Source organism: Plectropomus leopardus, chromosome 3 (genome assembly GCF_008729295.1).
Source record: "Plectropomus leopardus isolate mb chromosome 3, YSFRI_Pleo_2.0, whole genome shotgun sequence".
In the NCBI taxonomy this organism is placed as follows: domain Eukaryota; kingdom Metazoa; phylum Chordata; class Actinopteri; order Perciformes; family Serranidae; genus Plectropomus; species Plectropomus leopardus.
Window position 1 is genome coordinate 24,270,423 of NC_056465.1, and position 15,379 is coordinate 24,285,801.

Here is a 15,379-nt window from a genome sequence, read left to right on the forward strand (position 1 = left end):
GCTTTTTAGGTCACAGAAAACTGACCTTTTGTAAAACTAAAAAACTGTGTTTTTACATTTTCATTGGGATAGAGCTTTGAGTGTGTTTTTTTTATATAAATACCTGTGTGGATTAGGCCGAAGAAAAAGCTGATACAATAAAACTATACGTTTCTCAACAATACTATGGTGAAGGTGTGGTTTAGGTTTAGGCACAAACACTACTTTGACATATATGTGATGTTTTGGCTTAAACACCTGCATTTGGTGGTACAAAAGCCACTGGAAAGCAGGGACGGGTCCGTGAAAAACACCCAGGTTTGGTGCAACAAACACTAGTGAAAATGCAGTGAAAAGTTACCATAAAACAATTATTGTTATTATTTGTTGGTCTCAAAAATTACTCTTCCATCCGCGATCCCCTCCACATCCCAATGACAAAGTCAGCTCAAATAGAAAAAAAATCTGCTTAGACTGCTTTAGAAACATTGATACATATGAAATGTACATATCTAACTTATCTGTGGTTTGCAGAAACGTAATATGCCGACATTTATTTCTGGCAACTGGGATGATTTTTTTCATTTACATAGTAAAGCTTTAATTTTACATTTTTATGTTCTTTGTCACAATATCTTGTGTCTGTTTATGTATAAATTATTTAAAAAAAAACTTCAGTAGCCTACACACACTGTAGGCCTGTGTATAGTAAGTAAGTAATCTCAAATATTTTCATTTGATATGGAGCAATTTAGCCATAAATTACATTGTAGTGTTAACATCATACACCTTGTGAAACACAGTAAATATATTATGGTCAGACATTAGATCATTTCAACAAACTTAAATCTACTAAAGAGCTTTAAGGGTGTTGAAACCGTAACCCCATAAACAAATGTGTGTAAGTGGGTTAAATTGCCTTAACCTAAAGCCTTCACCTAAAACTTAACATGAACCAAAGTCTTGTCAAAGTAATTGACTGTATCTTTAATGAAAGTCTTTTAAACTCCCAAAAGCACAACTAGAAAGGCTTAATTGTTATTTAATGGAATACATTGAACAGATCTATGATCTAATTGTAGCCTTTGGACGGACGAAACCAATTTGAGAGTTTGCAAGCACATGCTGAAGCGAAACGTAAAACAAATATGAGTCTGCCCGTGTTGAAAAGTATGAGACCTGGAAAGTGAAATAATGTTTTGCTGCTCTGCCTCACCGTGTGAATCTCTGCATGAATCTCTGTTGACCTGTCAGAGCGCTGCGCCTTCTCTGGCTCCCAGCGCTCACTGGCTTTCATTTGACACACACTCGCCAGAGGTCACATTTACCACTCCTACATACACTCAAAGTTTCCAGATCAGCGTGAAATATGTAACCCGAAATTGAGGTGAATCAGGGGTAAAAGGCTTTTTTTCACCGAAGACATTTCGACATGTCATAGTAGGATCATCACAGGTATGTATGATAATATTAAGGATGGCTGAAATCCATTAAGCTGCTTTGATCTCAGTATCTTGCTTGTCTCACTGTCACTCTCCCATTGGAGAAATTACAACAGAGCCATCGTTAATATCATTGGTAACGCCTGTGCATTTTCTACAATAACAGGTCAAATTGTTTGCTGTGAAAAAGGCCTATGGATTGTCTAGAATCAGCCTGAATTCAGCTGCACTGACATTGATATAACAAAAAAACTTGTAGAAAAGTAAAACTCAACGTGTAAAAAGTGGCATTGCAGGAAGTGCAGCAAAAAACATGCAAGTCTCCTTCAGTTTTTCGAAATCAATTTTGTTGTGGCACATGGAGTGCAGGAATTATTCAGGTCCCGTTTCAGGCCTTTTATATAAGCATTGTTTTGAAAGAGTCCAAATGCAAAACGTGAGTGAATTCCTCAACTAACAATCCCCAGCAATTTGCATAAGAAAGTGCCTTACCCTCTGGTGTTTGAACCTGACTTTATTTCATGTTTTGTTCTGGATATTTATGCAAATCAGTGTATATTTACTTAGATAATGCATAATGGGGAAAGTGTGATTGTGGTATTTACTAGTTAAAATGTTTTACCGATTCAGTTGTAGTATCGCTTTTTGGATCCTTAAGATTTTAAACATTCAGTCCTAACTTCACAAGCTTTTCATCGACTTACATTTCATTTTTAGGACATTTTATTCGATGACCTACATACACACATTCACTACAAAATAACAACAATCAGCCTCTAAGGTCTGGTGACTCTGAGTGTGTGTGTGCGTGTGCGTGTGCGTGAGTGTGGTGTTATTGTTTTGGTGGAGGAAGTTGGACACGTATGTCGTGAATTGTTTTGGTGGGAGGTTCTTCCTGCTTGTCTCTATGACTTTCACTCAGACGCAGCTTTTGATTGGCTAAACGGAGGGGTGTGAGAGCAGACCACCACAATGACATGTGATTAGGGAGCAATGAACCTTTGACACACACACACACACACACAAACACACACACACAGGACACACAAACCACTCCCAGACGTCTTAGCGAGCATTGCTGACTGCATTCCACGGCTTGATCGCCATGGTGACATCTCACGTGAGGCACACATACACAAACACACACACACACACATTGTGGATAATGGCGGTGACATTTCAGTATCATGTGACTGCCCTAAGGAATGAGCAGAGTATTAAACGTGGATAATGTTTGACCTCCAGAAACAGATACAACCTCAGCGTCGCCACCCACTTCCACCACTTTATTACTGGTCTTGGGAAATAGAAGGCCCATTAACCACGCGACCATAAACTCAAAGACACCAACGCCACTACAGCTACAGCGGTATGTGCACCCTGCAACACACATATGTGCACACAACCGCCATCAATCACTTGGACTTCCTCCTCCAACCTCTCCAAGTTGTGTGTTCATACGTCAGTGGGGGTCGGGGGTTGGGGCTGAAACATCTCGTGCCACTTGAGCTTTCTCACCGGTAACATTCCAGCTTCTCCTGAAACTAATTGAGGAACAAATAGTAATTTTCCACACAATATGTTGGGTATTTTCAGTGTTTCTTTTTTAGTTTGCTGGCAGCCGTGTGGTAGTATGATTATCCTTTTGGGAGCACCCATTCATAAAGACTAAAATAACAAAGTTACCATAAATATATATCCTGGAATTGTTGGTTTTTAATTAACCTTTAAACCTCCACAGTTGTGCCCATCGGACAATACTTCTTTGTCTTTGACTGAGTGCACAAAGTTACATAAACAAATAATGGATGTTTGGATCGATGAAAGTCTCTTCCTCTGAGCGATAATACTACTTTCATTGTAAATTACAGGCAGCTGAAACCTAAAAATATGAAGTCTCTCTACGCTTACAATCCAATACATTAAAGCTACTGTCACTTTAATGAATTTGATATTTGCTGATCTGAGAAACGCATTCTACTCATTTATCTAATGGTCTTACTGCAGGTGGACAAAAACAACCAATCAGAGCTGAGGAGTCTCTAACACAACTGTAAATGTAGCTGCATTACCTGTTTCTCACCTTAAAATGTTTTGAGAAACATATTTTAGTGTACTGTTTAGCTGTAAAATAAGTAAATTAGTGGCCTGGCTGCCATGATGGATACAGTTTGACAGTGTAACAAGCACCGCCCAGCAGCTGTGCCAACCTTCTCATTTACAGCTAAACAGTACAATAAAAAAAATGTTTGATCAGCACTGTCTAGTTTGACAGTGTGACTGCAGTTCATGAGCAGTGATTGACATGATTTTGCTGCGTTAGAGACTCTTATTGGTTGTTTTTGGTGAGCCCTTCTAGCAAATGCTATGAGAAGCAGTAGGAAGAGGAGAGTGATTTTTTTTCTTCATGGACTATCTGTCTCATGTATTTCTTTTGGAAAATAGTGACAGTCTCAGCAAATATGACACAAAGTTATTTTCATAAAAGTTACCAATTGTCTTTTAAATTTTGAGGATTATTTGTCATCTGTTTCAGACGCAATAACATAATGAGAGTAAAACACATTTGATTGTGACAGATTAAACAATTAAGTCAAATAAAAACAGTCGATTGAAATTAGTAAATCAAATTTGTGCACTATACTGTACATTTGTTTCTTATTTTTGGAGGATGAGTTTTGATGTACAAGCTGGTGACTGTTTCTTGGTCAGTGCCTGTGATTTTTCCCCATTGTTCTGATTCAATGTGTACTGTCCGATCAACCTAGTTTCTTGTGGAGAGTGCAGAAAATTTTATCACAACTGTTATCAGCATTAGTAAAAACACCCAAAATAAGTCCCAGGTTGAATAAAATCTGTAATGCATTCCAGTCTTTTGTCTTCAAGCAACAAAAAGGTCACATTGTTCTCACAACACTGTGAATAAATCCTATTCAGATTTGCAATGTGCAGGTCAATGAACTCTGGAGACAAATAGAGCAGTGACAGGAAGTTACCAGAGGCAGTCACATTATTTTACTGTACTTTTGGTAGACATCCAGGGTACATCCCCTTTTCTGAGAACTTCAGTCGATGTTTTTGGCGGTCATATCACCTGCTGTGTCTGTTTTTCTTCTTAAAGGTTTTTTTTGGGAAACATGGAATCCCCCTGCTTGTTTATCCAAGGAAAGACTGCCCATTTACTATTGTGATTGCTCGTATTTAACCGTGTGAAAGTGTGTGTGTGAGTCTGTGTTTGACTGTGATGTTCATTGATACTTTATGACCAAATATCTCTTGAAGAAGGTGTCACAGTGTGTATGTTTCCTCCTGGTGCTGAGTGTTTGCATTATGTGTAAGTTTTCTGGAGGCTTGCTTGTTTCTCGGGACTGTGTTTGTAAAGTGAACTAATAATAGGAGTCTTTCACTGCGACTCCTTTCTGTGGCGAAGACGGGAGAGGTTGGAGGAGGGGACAAATTTGCAGCCCCTCTCTGCTCACGCTGCCAGAAACCACAGCTCAGTCTTCCAAAGGAAGCTCTTTCTAGGAAACCCAGCTCCTTGAATAGCCCACAAGGGGAGGCCATTTTAGGTCAAAAGCTGGGAATGTGGGAGAAATGCATCCAGAATACTTGATTAACACGGCCAAGGGGGTCTTTTCTGACAAGTTTTGGATATGAAACCGATCTCTTTTTGCAGAGCATAAATAATAATGACATTTCTTCACATTTTCCCACAGATTTTCCTCCAAAGCTTCTCTTTTCTGGCAAAAGCCATCATGTGATATCAAACACAAAGGGATAAAATAGTCTCAGGTTACTGTATTGTAACTAGCAGTTTCCTTCACCTGACATATGATGGTAGTGTAACAGCCTTGCCTTTGCCCCTCACCCCTACAGTACCCTCATTGTTTCTACACCTGCACAGATAAAGGGGCACTTTTGTTTTTGTTTTTCAACCTCCAACCGTCCCTCACTGTTCCTGTACGTCACTTTACACCCACTGTGTAAGAATAACATGCTAGTGGAGATCCGGATGCCCACAACGGGCTCCCACAGTCCTCAATGACACACTGTGAACTCACATTTCTCTGAAACAGGCATTGAATATCTTAAACAGACATACAGCTCACGAGCCTTGCCCCTCAAAATGGTATAGGCAATATTGTGTAAGAGGTGTTACATAAAATTCACGTGACTGCATGGGAATTGCTGAGACCTCCAACCCAAAGCGCACATGGGTATAGGCACAAATGTAAGGAGCCAATGAAGAGAGAGGATGAACACATGGAGGTTACTCCCACGGCAGCTGATTGAAAGACTTGTTGATGGCAATAGGTGCTGAGAAAATGAAGACGGATGAGGAAGAGCATGAATAGAGTTTGTTGTGGATACTGTTAGATATAGTTTGTTATTGGGCTTAGAGGTACAGTTGCTTAGCATCTTCCAAGGTTCAGTATTTTGTCGATTTTTGGAATATAGTTGTACAATGAGAGGTATCTACTCTGTTTAAAGGAAACTTCATCTACTTCTTGTTTAATTTGTGAAAATAACTTTTTGTTTGTCTCGCGTGTCTCCATGTCGAGCAAAGAATCCGAAAACTGAGAAAATTCTTGATGAATTTAAGTAATCAGCAACCACGTTAATAAATGAAAAACTATATTGAAACATCTGTTAACAAATGATCACACAACACGTACAGCATCATCTAAGACTCATTTAACCAGTCGTATGCTCAGTAATTCCCAAACAGACAGCCGTGTCTAACAGGGAACTAAAAGTGAAACTAATCATTTTACCTCACTGAACACAGGAGCAGCTGGTCTACAGCTGCTTTGATCATTTAGTTTGTTTGTGTTGTTATTCACCTTTGATGAACCCAAACTAACCCTCTAAAACACAAAAGTCTCACAATAACACAAATAAACTAACTGTTCAAAGCAGCAGAAGATAAGCAACTCTTATTTTTAAGCGAGGTAAAATGAATGTTTTTGTCAACGGAGTCGGCCTTGAGCATGTGAGTGGATAAATGAGATTTGGATTATACCGCACAAATTGTGTGAGAGTTTGCAAAGAGATAGTTTTGCTGTTGTTGAATGTGGCCCCCTATGACTTTAATTCTTCAAGACGACTTCTCAGTTTTTTGATTCTTCATTCACTATTGAGGCAAAAGAGAAAAACAAAGATTCTTCACAAATATCATCATAAAACTGGGCTGAGTAATTATTATACAAATTATCATTTGGGTAGTGAAGTATTAAGTCTGAGATATTATGAATTTAAGGAGTGGTCTCGCCAAACTTTCTGAGGCCAAGTCTGACCACTTTACTCAAATCCATGAGCAGTCTCTCAGAGAAACCTTATCATAGGTGCTCAGCTTGACCAATCAGGCTGGTTTCTGTAAAACCAGTCCTCTGGCTGGCCAGCTGAAAGCTGATGTCACAACCAAGCCATCCATCCATGTGAATGTGTCCAGCTGTTTGTGATTGTGGGAATGGCTTTCAGGGACATTACGTAAACCCAAAGGCAGGTGGAGATTATTGGGGGCCAAATGGCTCTGCAGGCTTTGATGTAAAACTAGAGGAGCTAAGCAGGTCTGTCGGTCTGTCTGTCTGCACCTCCCTGACCTGGGGCCTCTGAGATCGATAACGCTTCAGTAGCAAAGCATTGTTGGTTTAAGGTATTTCCAGTAGCGCAAGGTCACTTATGTAAGTATACTGTAGAGCAAAGTGACAAGAAGGTATGCTTTCATTAGTTCTGTGAAATCTGAAGTATTAACAGAGTTGGAATAATAGTTCATGAGGTCTCAAATTTATCAAAACCTTAATCTTCCATCTTCTTGCAGCACAATGCCTATTCTTAACTAAGTAAAATACTTAAACCACATATTGTGAATAGTAAAGAAGTAAAGAAACAACAGAAGACAATCATTTATGCTACATGACCAGAGTGGAGATTCAACTCCATGTTTATCCTCTCATCTGTGTGCACTTCAGGTAACGCAGGAGGAATATGTTCAAAGCAGATCAACCTTCAAAAGGGCGGGACCATCACCAAGAACACCGGCCTGGTCACAATTCAGAACTACGGACATTACATACCTGCTCCACAAGTCCAACTGACCTTCGCTCATGAGCTCGGTCACAGCCTGGGATCTCCGGTCAGTCACCATCACAGAGTTTACGAAATACTAAATATGTACTAAAAATGTAAAGGGGGGGGCTATATACTTGTGTTTTCCTCCTGTAGTAGCTCTCTTTGGGGTGCATGTGGCTTACAGTCTGTCCTCAGCAATGTGCCCAGGAACACCCTGAACATCGCAAAATAAGATGATAAACTAAAAATCATTGGAATCACTCCAGCTGTGATAAATCTGCAATTTAAAGCAAATGTCTGCCAGGTGCATAAAGTGGGGGAGCCAATAGCTCCCTTCCTACTTCCTTTACCACAACTTCGGTACATGCTGCTCGGACCACGCCAGTCTTCAAACTCAACCTTCATTTGATCTCTTCTGCACACCTGTAAAGTTTCAGGACTGCATCTTTCTCAACTGTGACATTATCACATTGACAAAATCTGTTATTGATCCAATCTCAAAATTATTTTGCTTTTATTAGTATTTATCTGTCATTTAGTGTTATATTGTTGATATTGGGTTAGATTTTATTTATTGTATGAAGGAGTAAGGCCTTCATGAATTGGTTATTAGTGTTTTATATTTATATATTTAAGTATACATTACACTGTTAAAAAGTAATATATTGTTCAATTTCAACTACAAATTCATCTTTGGAAAAACAAAAGCCATTATATAACGGCGTCAGCTGATGTTTTTTGAAGTATTAATTCCATCACCATTTAGGCACCGGCACCATTATAAAAGTATACATTTAGCACTGGTATCTGAAAAAAACTTGTAATCTTCTATCTTATCCTAGTATACAGATGTACAGTCTTATCAACACCTGGCAAACCGCTTCTGTGGTGGTTCCTACTAAAATTGGTATCACCTGGACCACATTTTGCCATGATTACACACAGAATCACAAGGTGAAAACAATTACAGTCGCACAACGTTGTTGCAGATGATATGAAGAAATTCCCAGCCAGAATACTTTTGTATGAGTCTATATTTGTTTTTGAGGGAAATATTGCATAGTATATCTTTGAGGATAGTATTTGTACCCTGCATTCATATAATTTTCATATAATATTTCAAACTAAAATTCTGCCGCCTACATAATAAAAGTCACCAACTTCAACAAAAACATGGCAAAGTCATACATTCAAGCACATATTAGGGTGTATTGTTAGTTTAGGGTGACAAATGTTGACAGTTGCTGTCCAAAATCACAGAAATTGCAAAACATGAAGTCTGATTTAGGGTGGATTTTTCCTTTAAAATAATATTCTTTAGTATAGTAATTGATAAAAAGCCAAACTGTTGTTCTGGTGTGGATGTTTTAGCAGACATTTAACTTTCAATAGCAGGATATTTACAAGTTTGATTCATGATATTACCTACGGGTGCATTGCAAAGTGCTCCGGTTGCAAAATCCTGTGAAAGCTCGCTAAATCAGAGTTACTGAATGTAGCCATCGTTAACGTTATTAGTTACACCTGTGATTTCCTCCCATAACATGTCAGAATGTCTCCTGTTTGTCTAAATGGACCAAGCATTCTCCACTGTGCTTTTGTTGAGTATTTTGGATGTTTGTTCAACTTAACCAGTTTTATCTTGAAACCCTTTTTGGTGCCCCAGTGAACCGGACACTAACATAATACCACGTGGGTTGTGTACTGAATGATAATTAAACATGACCATTCCCTGTGATTCAAAATTTGGACTTACCTCAGATATTCTCACAGGGCATACATGGCTGTTTGCATCGCACCGGAACAAATTGCGAGTGAATGATTCACTTATGTGGGCATTAGAGACCTTGGCCTGTATTGACTGGTTTGATTCACAGACTGTTGGCTCAGCCTCACTGGATAATCTGAAATAAGAGAACAGCAGGATTTCTCTCTCTACAGATAATCTCTTTTTATTTTCATTTACATCCTACTCCATATAAATACACACATATATGCTCCTCTCTCCATGTGTGAGGGCCACTAACACCTGCAACCTTTCCCCCACTGCCCAAAATGCCGACAGTGCTCCTCCGTCTTTTTTCACCCTGCCCTCTGTTATTCACACTTCCACAGACCAAAGAGTCCTCTGAGGCGCTCCTGAGCTGATTAGTTCTGCTGTCTCAGACCCTGCATGCTTTTTATGAGTTAAACTATCGGAAGAGCGCAGTGTCCAGGCTCCAGTGACAGCCATGTCTTATTGTTTCCAGATCAGACAAGCTGGATGAAGCACATGAGTTAGATCTGAGCACAGGCCCACCTGAGATTTGTAGCAAGGCACGGTGGAGGATAGAGAGGTGTGGGCTGTGATGCAGAGAGAATTTTGGGTAAAGAGCTGGTTTGACCTTTGGCCTACTTCCCTTGAAAGTAAACATGCATACACTGGCTTTTAGAAATATGTGCTATATATCAATTTGCTGCTCAAGAGAAAGATCAATTATATAGTAAATGCTGCAACAGATGATTATTATTATTATCAAATAGTTCAAATAGTTCAAATCTGCTGGTTATTTTCTGGATTAATCGTTTGGTCTATAAGATGTCAGAAAATAGTGAGAAATGTTTCTTTAAGTTCAAAGTGGTGTCTTCAAATGTCTTTTGTTGGTCCAAAACTCGAAAATGTTCAGTTTATTATGATACAAGCAGGAAATCACCATATGTGAGTGGCAGACAATCAGTTTTTACCTTTTTGCATGAAAATTTACTTTAACGATAAATTAAATATCAAAATAGATGGTAACTGTGTCTGTCCACTTGTTGAGTTGACTAAGCTGTGGTTGTAAATAGGAAATGCATTATTTCTTCTTTTGTGCTCTTGCTCCTGGGTTTATATATTGTTCTTAATTTCTTAATTAATTAATTCCTCTATACTCAAATACTGAAACTGCTGTAAAATGTCCTAATGTATCCCTAAAAGCACTACAGTATTTTATATTTCTGACTCTGATTAAATTAGGGCAGTGACCACTGTTTTTTTTTTTTTAATTTATCAATACAAAAATCATTTTTGGATTAAATTAAATAATAGGTAGCTGAAATAATCGTAAAAAGTTTTGGCTATAAAATGTAAGAAAATAGAGAAGATTTAGATTAATTTCCCACTTTTAAATGTTCGACCAATATTCAGTTTTAAATTGTAAAGGACAAACAAAAGACGAAAGTTCTTACATTGTTGTAACTAGAACCTGATAATGTCTGGCTTAAAAGAAACGTGAAACAGTTAATCATTTATCAAAATAGTTGCCACAAGATTATTAGACGTCTTTTAACTTGTTTTGCATTGAGATTGAGATGCTTTGCAGATCCAACATTTGTGCATTTTCTTGATGGGTTGTTTATCTTAAAACTGTATCTAGGTTATGCCTTAGGTAACAGCATCTGTAAAACCACTACAGGTGTCAAAGAAGTAAACAGGAAAGGCAGGAAATCTGCAAACTGGCGCAGGACAGTACTGATCTATACCCACACTTGGCTTTTGTTATTGCTTTCCACTGCTCTTGTTATTGTTAATTACTGCAGCAGTAAATGTAAAATCCTTTGTGAAACCATATAATGCCAACAAAAAACAATTAAAACAAAAATAAATGTACTATTTGTGTAACAGCACCAACATGTGCTGTGACACTGTTAACCCCAGAGCTGCAGATACTGACAGATAAAGTGAATACATTAAAATTACATTTATTAAATTAATCAAAGACAGATGCAGAAATACCCACATCAAAAACATGTTTCCTCCATATGTGTTTACATCAATTTATGCCTGTCTCATGGTCTCTTAATTCACCAGTGAGTCTGACATCCGGAAAACAAGAGTTCCAGAAAATGTTTGACAAATATCTGACCAAAGTGCTCTGTTTTGCTCTCTGTGTCCCACATGTGGAACGCGACATTCCTCTGCTGTTTCATGGCCATCAGATTCCAGGGAAATCTTTTGACTGCAAAAAGGACATGTTCTTTATTTAAAAATATAACAAAGATAACTCTAAAGACACAGAAAAAATGTCTTTTTGCACATTCAGAAAGGGCCTAAAATAATTGCACATGGGCTTCACAAAAAACACTTTTACTGCCTGCGATGATTAGCTGTGACAAGGTTGGAAACAAATGGCTTCAGCTTTGTTAGATCATCATGCTGTTCCTCTCCACGGTGCTTTTCAAAGGAAATGTCCAAATAACAACTAATTCCATGTTCCCAGTGTGTTGATACACATTATATCCAGAAAAACAAATAATTTAGAAGTTATTTCCGCTTGTTCCAGCACGATGATGGCTCGAACTGTGGAAACCTCGGCTCCAGGGGTGGTAAAGGCAGGTATCTGATGTACCCTGAAGCTACAGGTGACTTGCGTGAAAACAACGACAAGTTCTCGCCCTGCAGTATCGAACACATCAGCAGGATCCTGAAGCTGAAGAAGGATGACTGCTTTGTGGGTGAGGGAGATCAGATCAAACAGCTGCATGCTGCGTGCAGAGCCGCTGGCCAAATATTTACACTGTGCATTTGTCACAGTAAATAATTCTACATTGTGTGTGTGTGTGTGTTTACTGGTGCGTGTTTATCTGCATGTCTGTTTTTTATGGTCAGTCAGTGATCAGCCCATCTGTGGAAATCTGATTGTCGAGGATGGTGAGGAGTGTGATGTCGGTCAAAACGACTCAGATCTCTGCTGCTTCAGCGCCAAACAGGCTGCAGGACTCCAGTGTCGCCTCAAGCCTGGTAAAGTCTGCAGGTACACAGAACATCAGAGTGAGCATGAAACCTTCAAAACGGAAATTTACACACTTTATGTTTTAGGATAATATGTTGCATGTAACATTTATAGTATATTAGCAATGTTTTTAGTTTTCTAGGCTTTTGAGGTTAAAATTAATTTCCCATTTTCATCACTTTTGATTAAAGCAGCTCACTGCATTTATCTAAACTATTATGTTGATGTTCTATTTTCTTAATGTGTCTTTGTGTTGTTGGAGTCTGTTCTCATTATGATCTCGTCAAATAGTGCTGCTGTTGTAGTGCTTTCGGTATAAGGCCCCAATGCCAAAAGCAACCTTTTGCACCTGCATGACACATTGCTGGATGGCGTCAACCGAAAACACGACTGGACCACACCAGTTGCTTTGTTACTATAGGCCAGTGGACAGCCAAACGGGACTTGCTGCTGCAGCATGACATGAAGACGGGTTTGGTCACTGAAGAATGTGGTCAAACGAAACCTGTAGTGTCCGTATGGATACGCCGCAGAATGGTGTCAGGTCGAAATGCCACCAGTAACGATATAATATAAGGAGTATGAGGGGGCCTATGGGGCAGGTAGGAGAGGCAGTGGATGGGTACAACAAATCCTGGACTTTCATGTGAGAGTCCTTCCAACACCTAATCTTAATCGTGCCAGCATGTGTTTGTTGACGTCCCAGCATTGGTTGCCATGTGCTGTTGCCTTAACATAACCATGTGCCACATAATCCCACCATGTGTTTGTGTTGACATCAAAGTAGTAGAATCCCAGAACATAAACAGCAGACACAGAAGGATACCTAGAGTAATACGTAGATGCAAAGTGGCTCCATGTGACGACTTGGGATGAGAACGTGTTGGTTGTTTATATGTCGACTATTTGTGTATGATGTTTTCATTCAGTCCGAGTCAGGGCCTGTGCTGCGCTCAGGACTGTGGGTTTAAGCCTGTGGGTCAGAGCTGTGATGAGGAGACAGACTGTCAGAAAGAGGCCGTGTGTTCGGGCCTCTCCCCGTTCTGCCCACAGCCAAGCGCCAAGGAAAACCTTACTGTCTGCAGTCAGGGCACGCGTGTCTGCCTGAACGGGGTGAGGCAGCCACATCCACCACATCACCATGTTACTCAACTAGCTTACCCAAAAAACCAAAAGTGTTCAGCGATGGCAAAACTGGTCCAGAGGAAAAAATATTATCTATGTTGAGTTTAAAGGTTTAGTTAAAATTTAATTTTTTTGAATACTGAGAAACTTTTGCATAAATACAATCTTAAAGTTAAAGGAGTAGTCTATTCACAGAATATCATTTATCATGATATTGTGAAACAGATTCAGTGTCACGTGAAGCGCTTCCTGTTTTTATATCAGCAACATGACGTGGAAAACCTTCTGGATTCAATCAAATGTCCGCTAAATGTGCCCACGTTCCTCTTTATTTGTAAACAAATGTACTATTACAACACAGGATTACTAAGAAAAGATCCATGTTACTACGAGGCAATAATTTCAGACTAACTAAAAGCCTTGAACAGATTCCCATCGTCATGAAACGTCCTGTGATGATACACTGTCCTCTCAGCAGGAGAGGCGAGGAATTTATTCCAGCTGTGTGTTTTTCAAGATTTATGACTCTCCAGAGGTGCTAACTTTGTTAACCTCTGATGATCTCAGGAACATAACAAGTGGAAAAGAGGGATGTGGTAATGTTATAATCCAAGAAAACCTGCTCCAAAAATGAAGGTGGGGTTTTCATTAGAGCGTTCAATTTAATCATAAATTTTTTCAGTTGACTCACTTTCGGCTAAAGGCTCAAATCTTTCTAAGAATCAAGTTAACAGAAAACAGGAAAAGTGATGCACCCTGCACAAATAAATCGAGTTCAGACTAAAGTTTGGTTCAGTTTTCACAACACTTCAAACTCCAAATTTATGTCAGCCTTAAATGTGGAAAAACCTTACACATGGAGCAAAAAACTCACATTACAAAGTGTTGGCCACAGATTAACCTGTTCTAAGTAAATAAATCTATTAATCTATTAATCTTTTAATTCATTTTGTGTAACTTCAGCTCTATAAACAAGATATCTCCTTTATCTGTTGCCAAATGTATTGTGCAATATGTTAGCAAAATGCAAAATTAGCAAACATGGATATAGGGCCGTAAGCAAAGGGAAGTCTTATATTTGTGAGACCTTTTTTCTAATTAATGTCTTAGGGCTCATTTATACTCCCTTTACATACAAAAATAGATATGTCCATTTCAAACGTTGTAAATGTCACAGCCTAAAAACCTCCATGCATCCTTTAGACACATCATGGCACAGTCAAACAAAATACATTCATTCAATACAAAATACATTTGACAAATTAAAGATTGACTCAGTATTTACAGTGTGGAGTATGGAAGTCAGTTGTGTCAGTAGTGTATGTGATGCATGAATAGAAAATGTATGCCAGTGTTGTAGAGGTGTATAAAAGCAAAAACACATAACTAAAGCAACATAACCAAAGCAAAGTAGAGAGTCAGCCACAGACCGAGCTACCAGCTGCACAAGACCTTAAACACCATCAGGTGTTACCTGTTTGCCTAACGATCACCTGCCTGCAGAGAGAGAGCACAGACAGATAAATCACCCCTTCAGACAGCGTCCCACTGTGACCAACAAACTCTTAAACCAAATACTAATCACAAGTCAGAAATAGGAAATAAACAAAAAAGTAAACATATAAGTTTGATCCTGCCCTTGGACAACAACTTACCACACCCATCCTCAGCAACCTGACACCTGAGGAGCAAATAAAAAAAGTGACGACGCAAAAACAATTCATAAAGGCAGAATTACAAGCAATTTACGAAGCAAACAGAAAGCAACTGGATGGAAAAAAAGACTTTCTGCAGTAGTTGAACAGTGAGGCTTTAGTAGATAAGTGACAGGTCGCATAACAGATGAGAGATTAAACTTGAGGGTAATCAAGTTGGGATGGTGCAGATACAAAGAGTGAAATATGCAAGGACTAAAATAACAAAAGCAAAAAAGAAAGCAAATATACAACAAACACATATAAAATATTCTAAATAGGAAACTAGCTATCAGTTTTAGCTGGCACCAAACAT

The 15,379-nt window shown here is 38.9% G+C and overlaps 1 protein-coding gene across 3 annotated transcripts in view; it reads left to right on the top strand.

Annotated features, from left to right (window-relative positions):
• The window catches only part of si:ch1073-396h14.1 (disintegrin and metalloproteinase domain-containing protein 10), a 63,634-nt gene that overhangs the window by 20,838 nt on the left and 27,417 nt on the right, over nucleotides 1-15,379 (top strand). For all 3 annotated transcript variants that reach the window (XR_006105206.1, XR_006105208.1, XM_042481124.1), the window contains exons 9-12: nucleotides 7,394-7,557; nucleotides 11,795-11,966; nucleotides 12,121-12,265; nucleotides 13,174-13,357. Coding sequence is in view for 1 of the 3 variants with exons in the window: in XM_042481124.1 (XP_042337058.1) it covers nucleotides 7,394-7,557; nucleotides 11,795-11,966; nucleotides 12,121-12,265; nucleotides 13,174-13,357 (665 nt within the window). In the remaining 2 variants the exon portion in view is untranslated. The remainder of the gene's footprint in view (nucleotides 1-7,393; nucleotides 7,558-11,794; nucleotides 11,967-12,120; nucleotides 12,266-13,173; nucleotides 13,358-15,379) is intronic.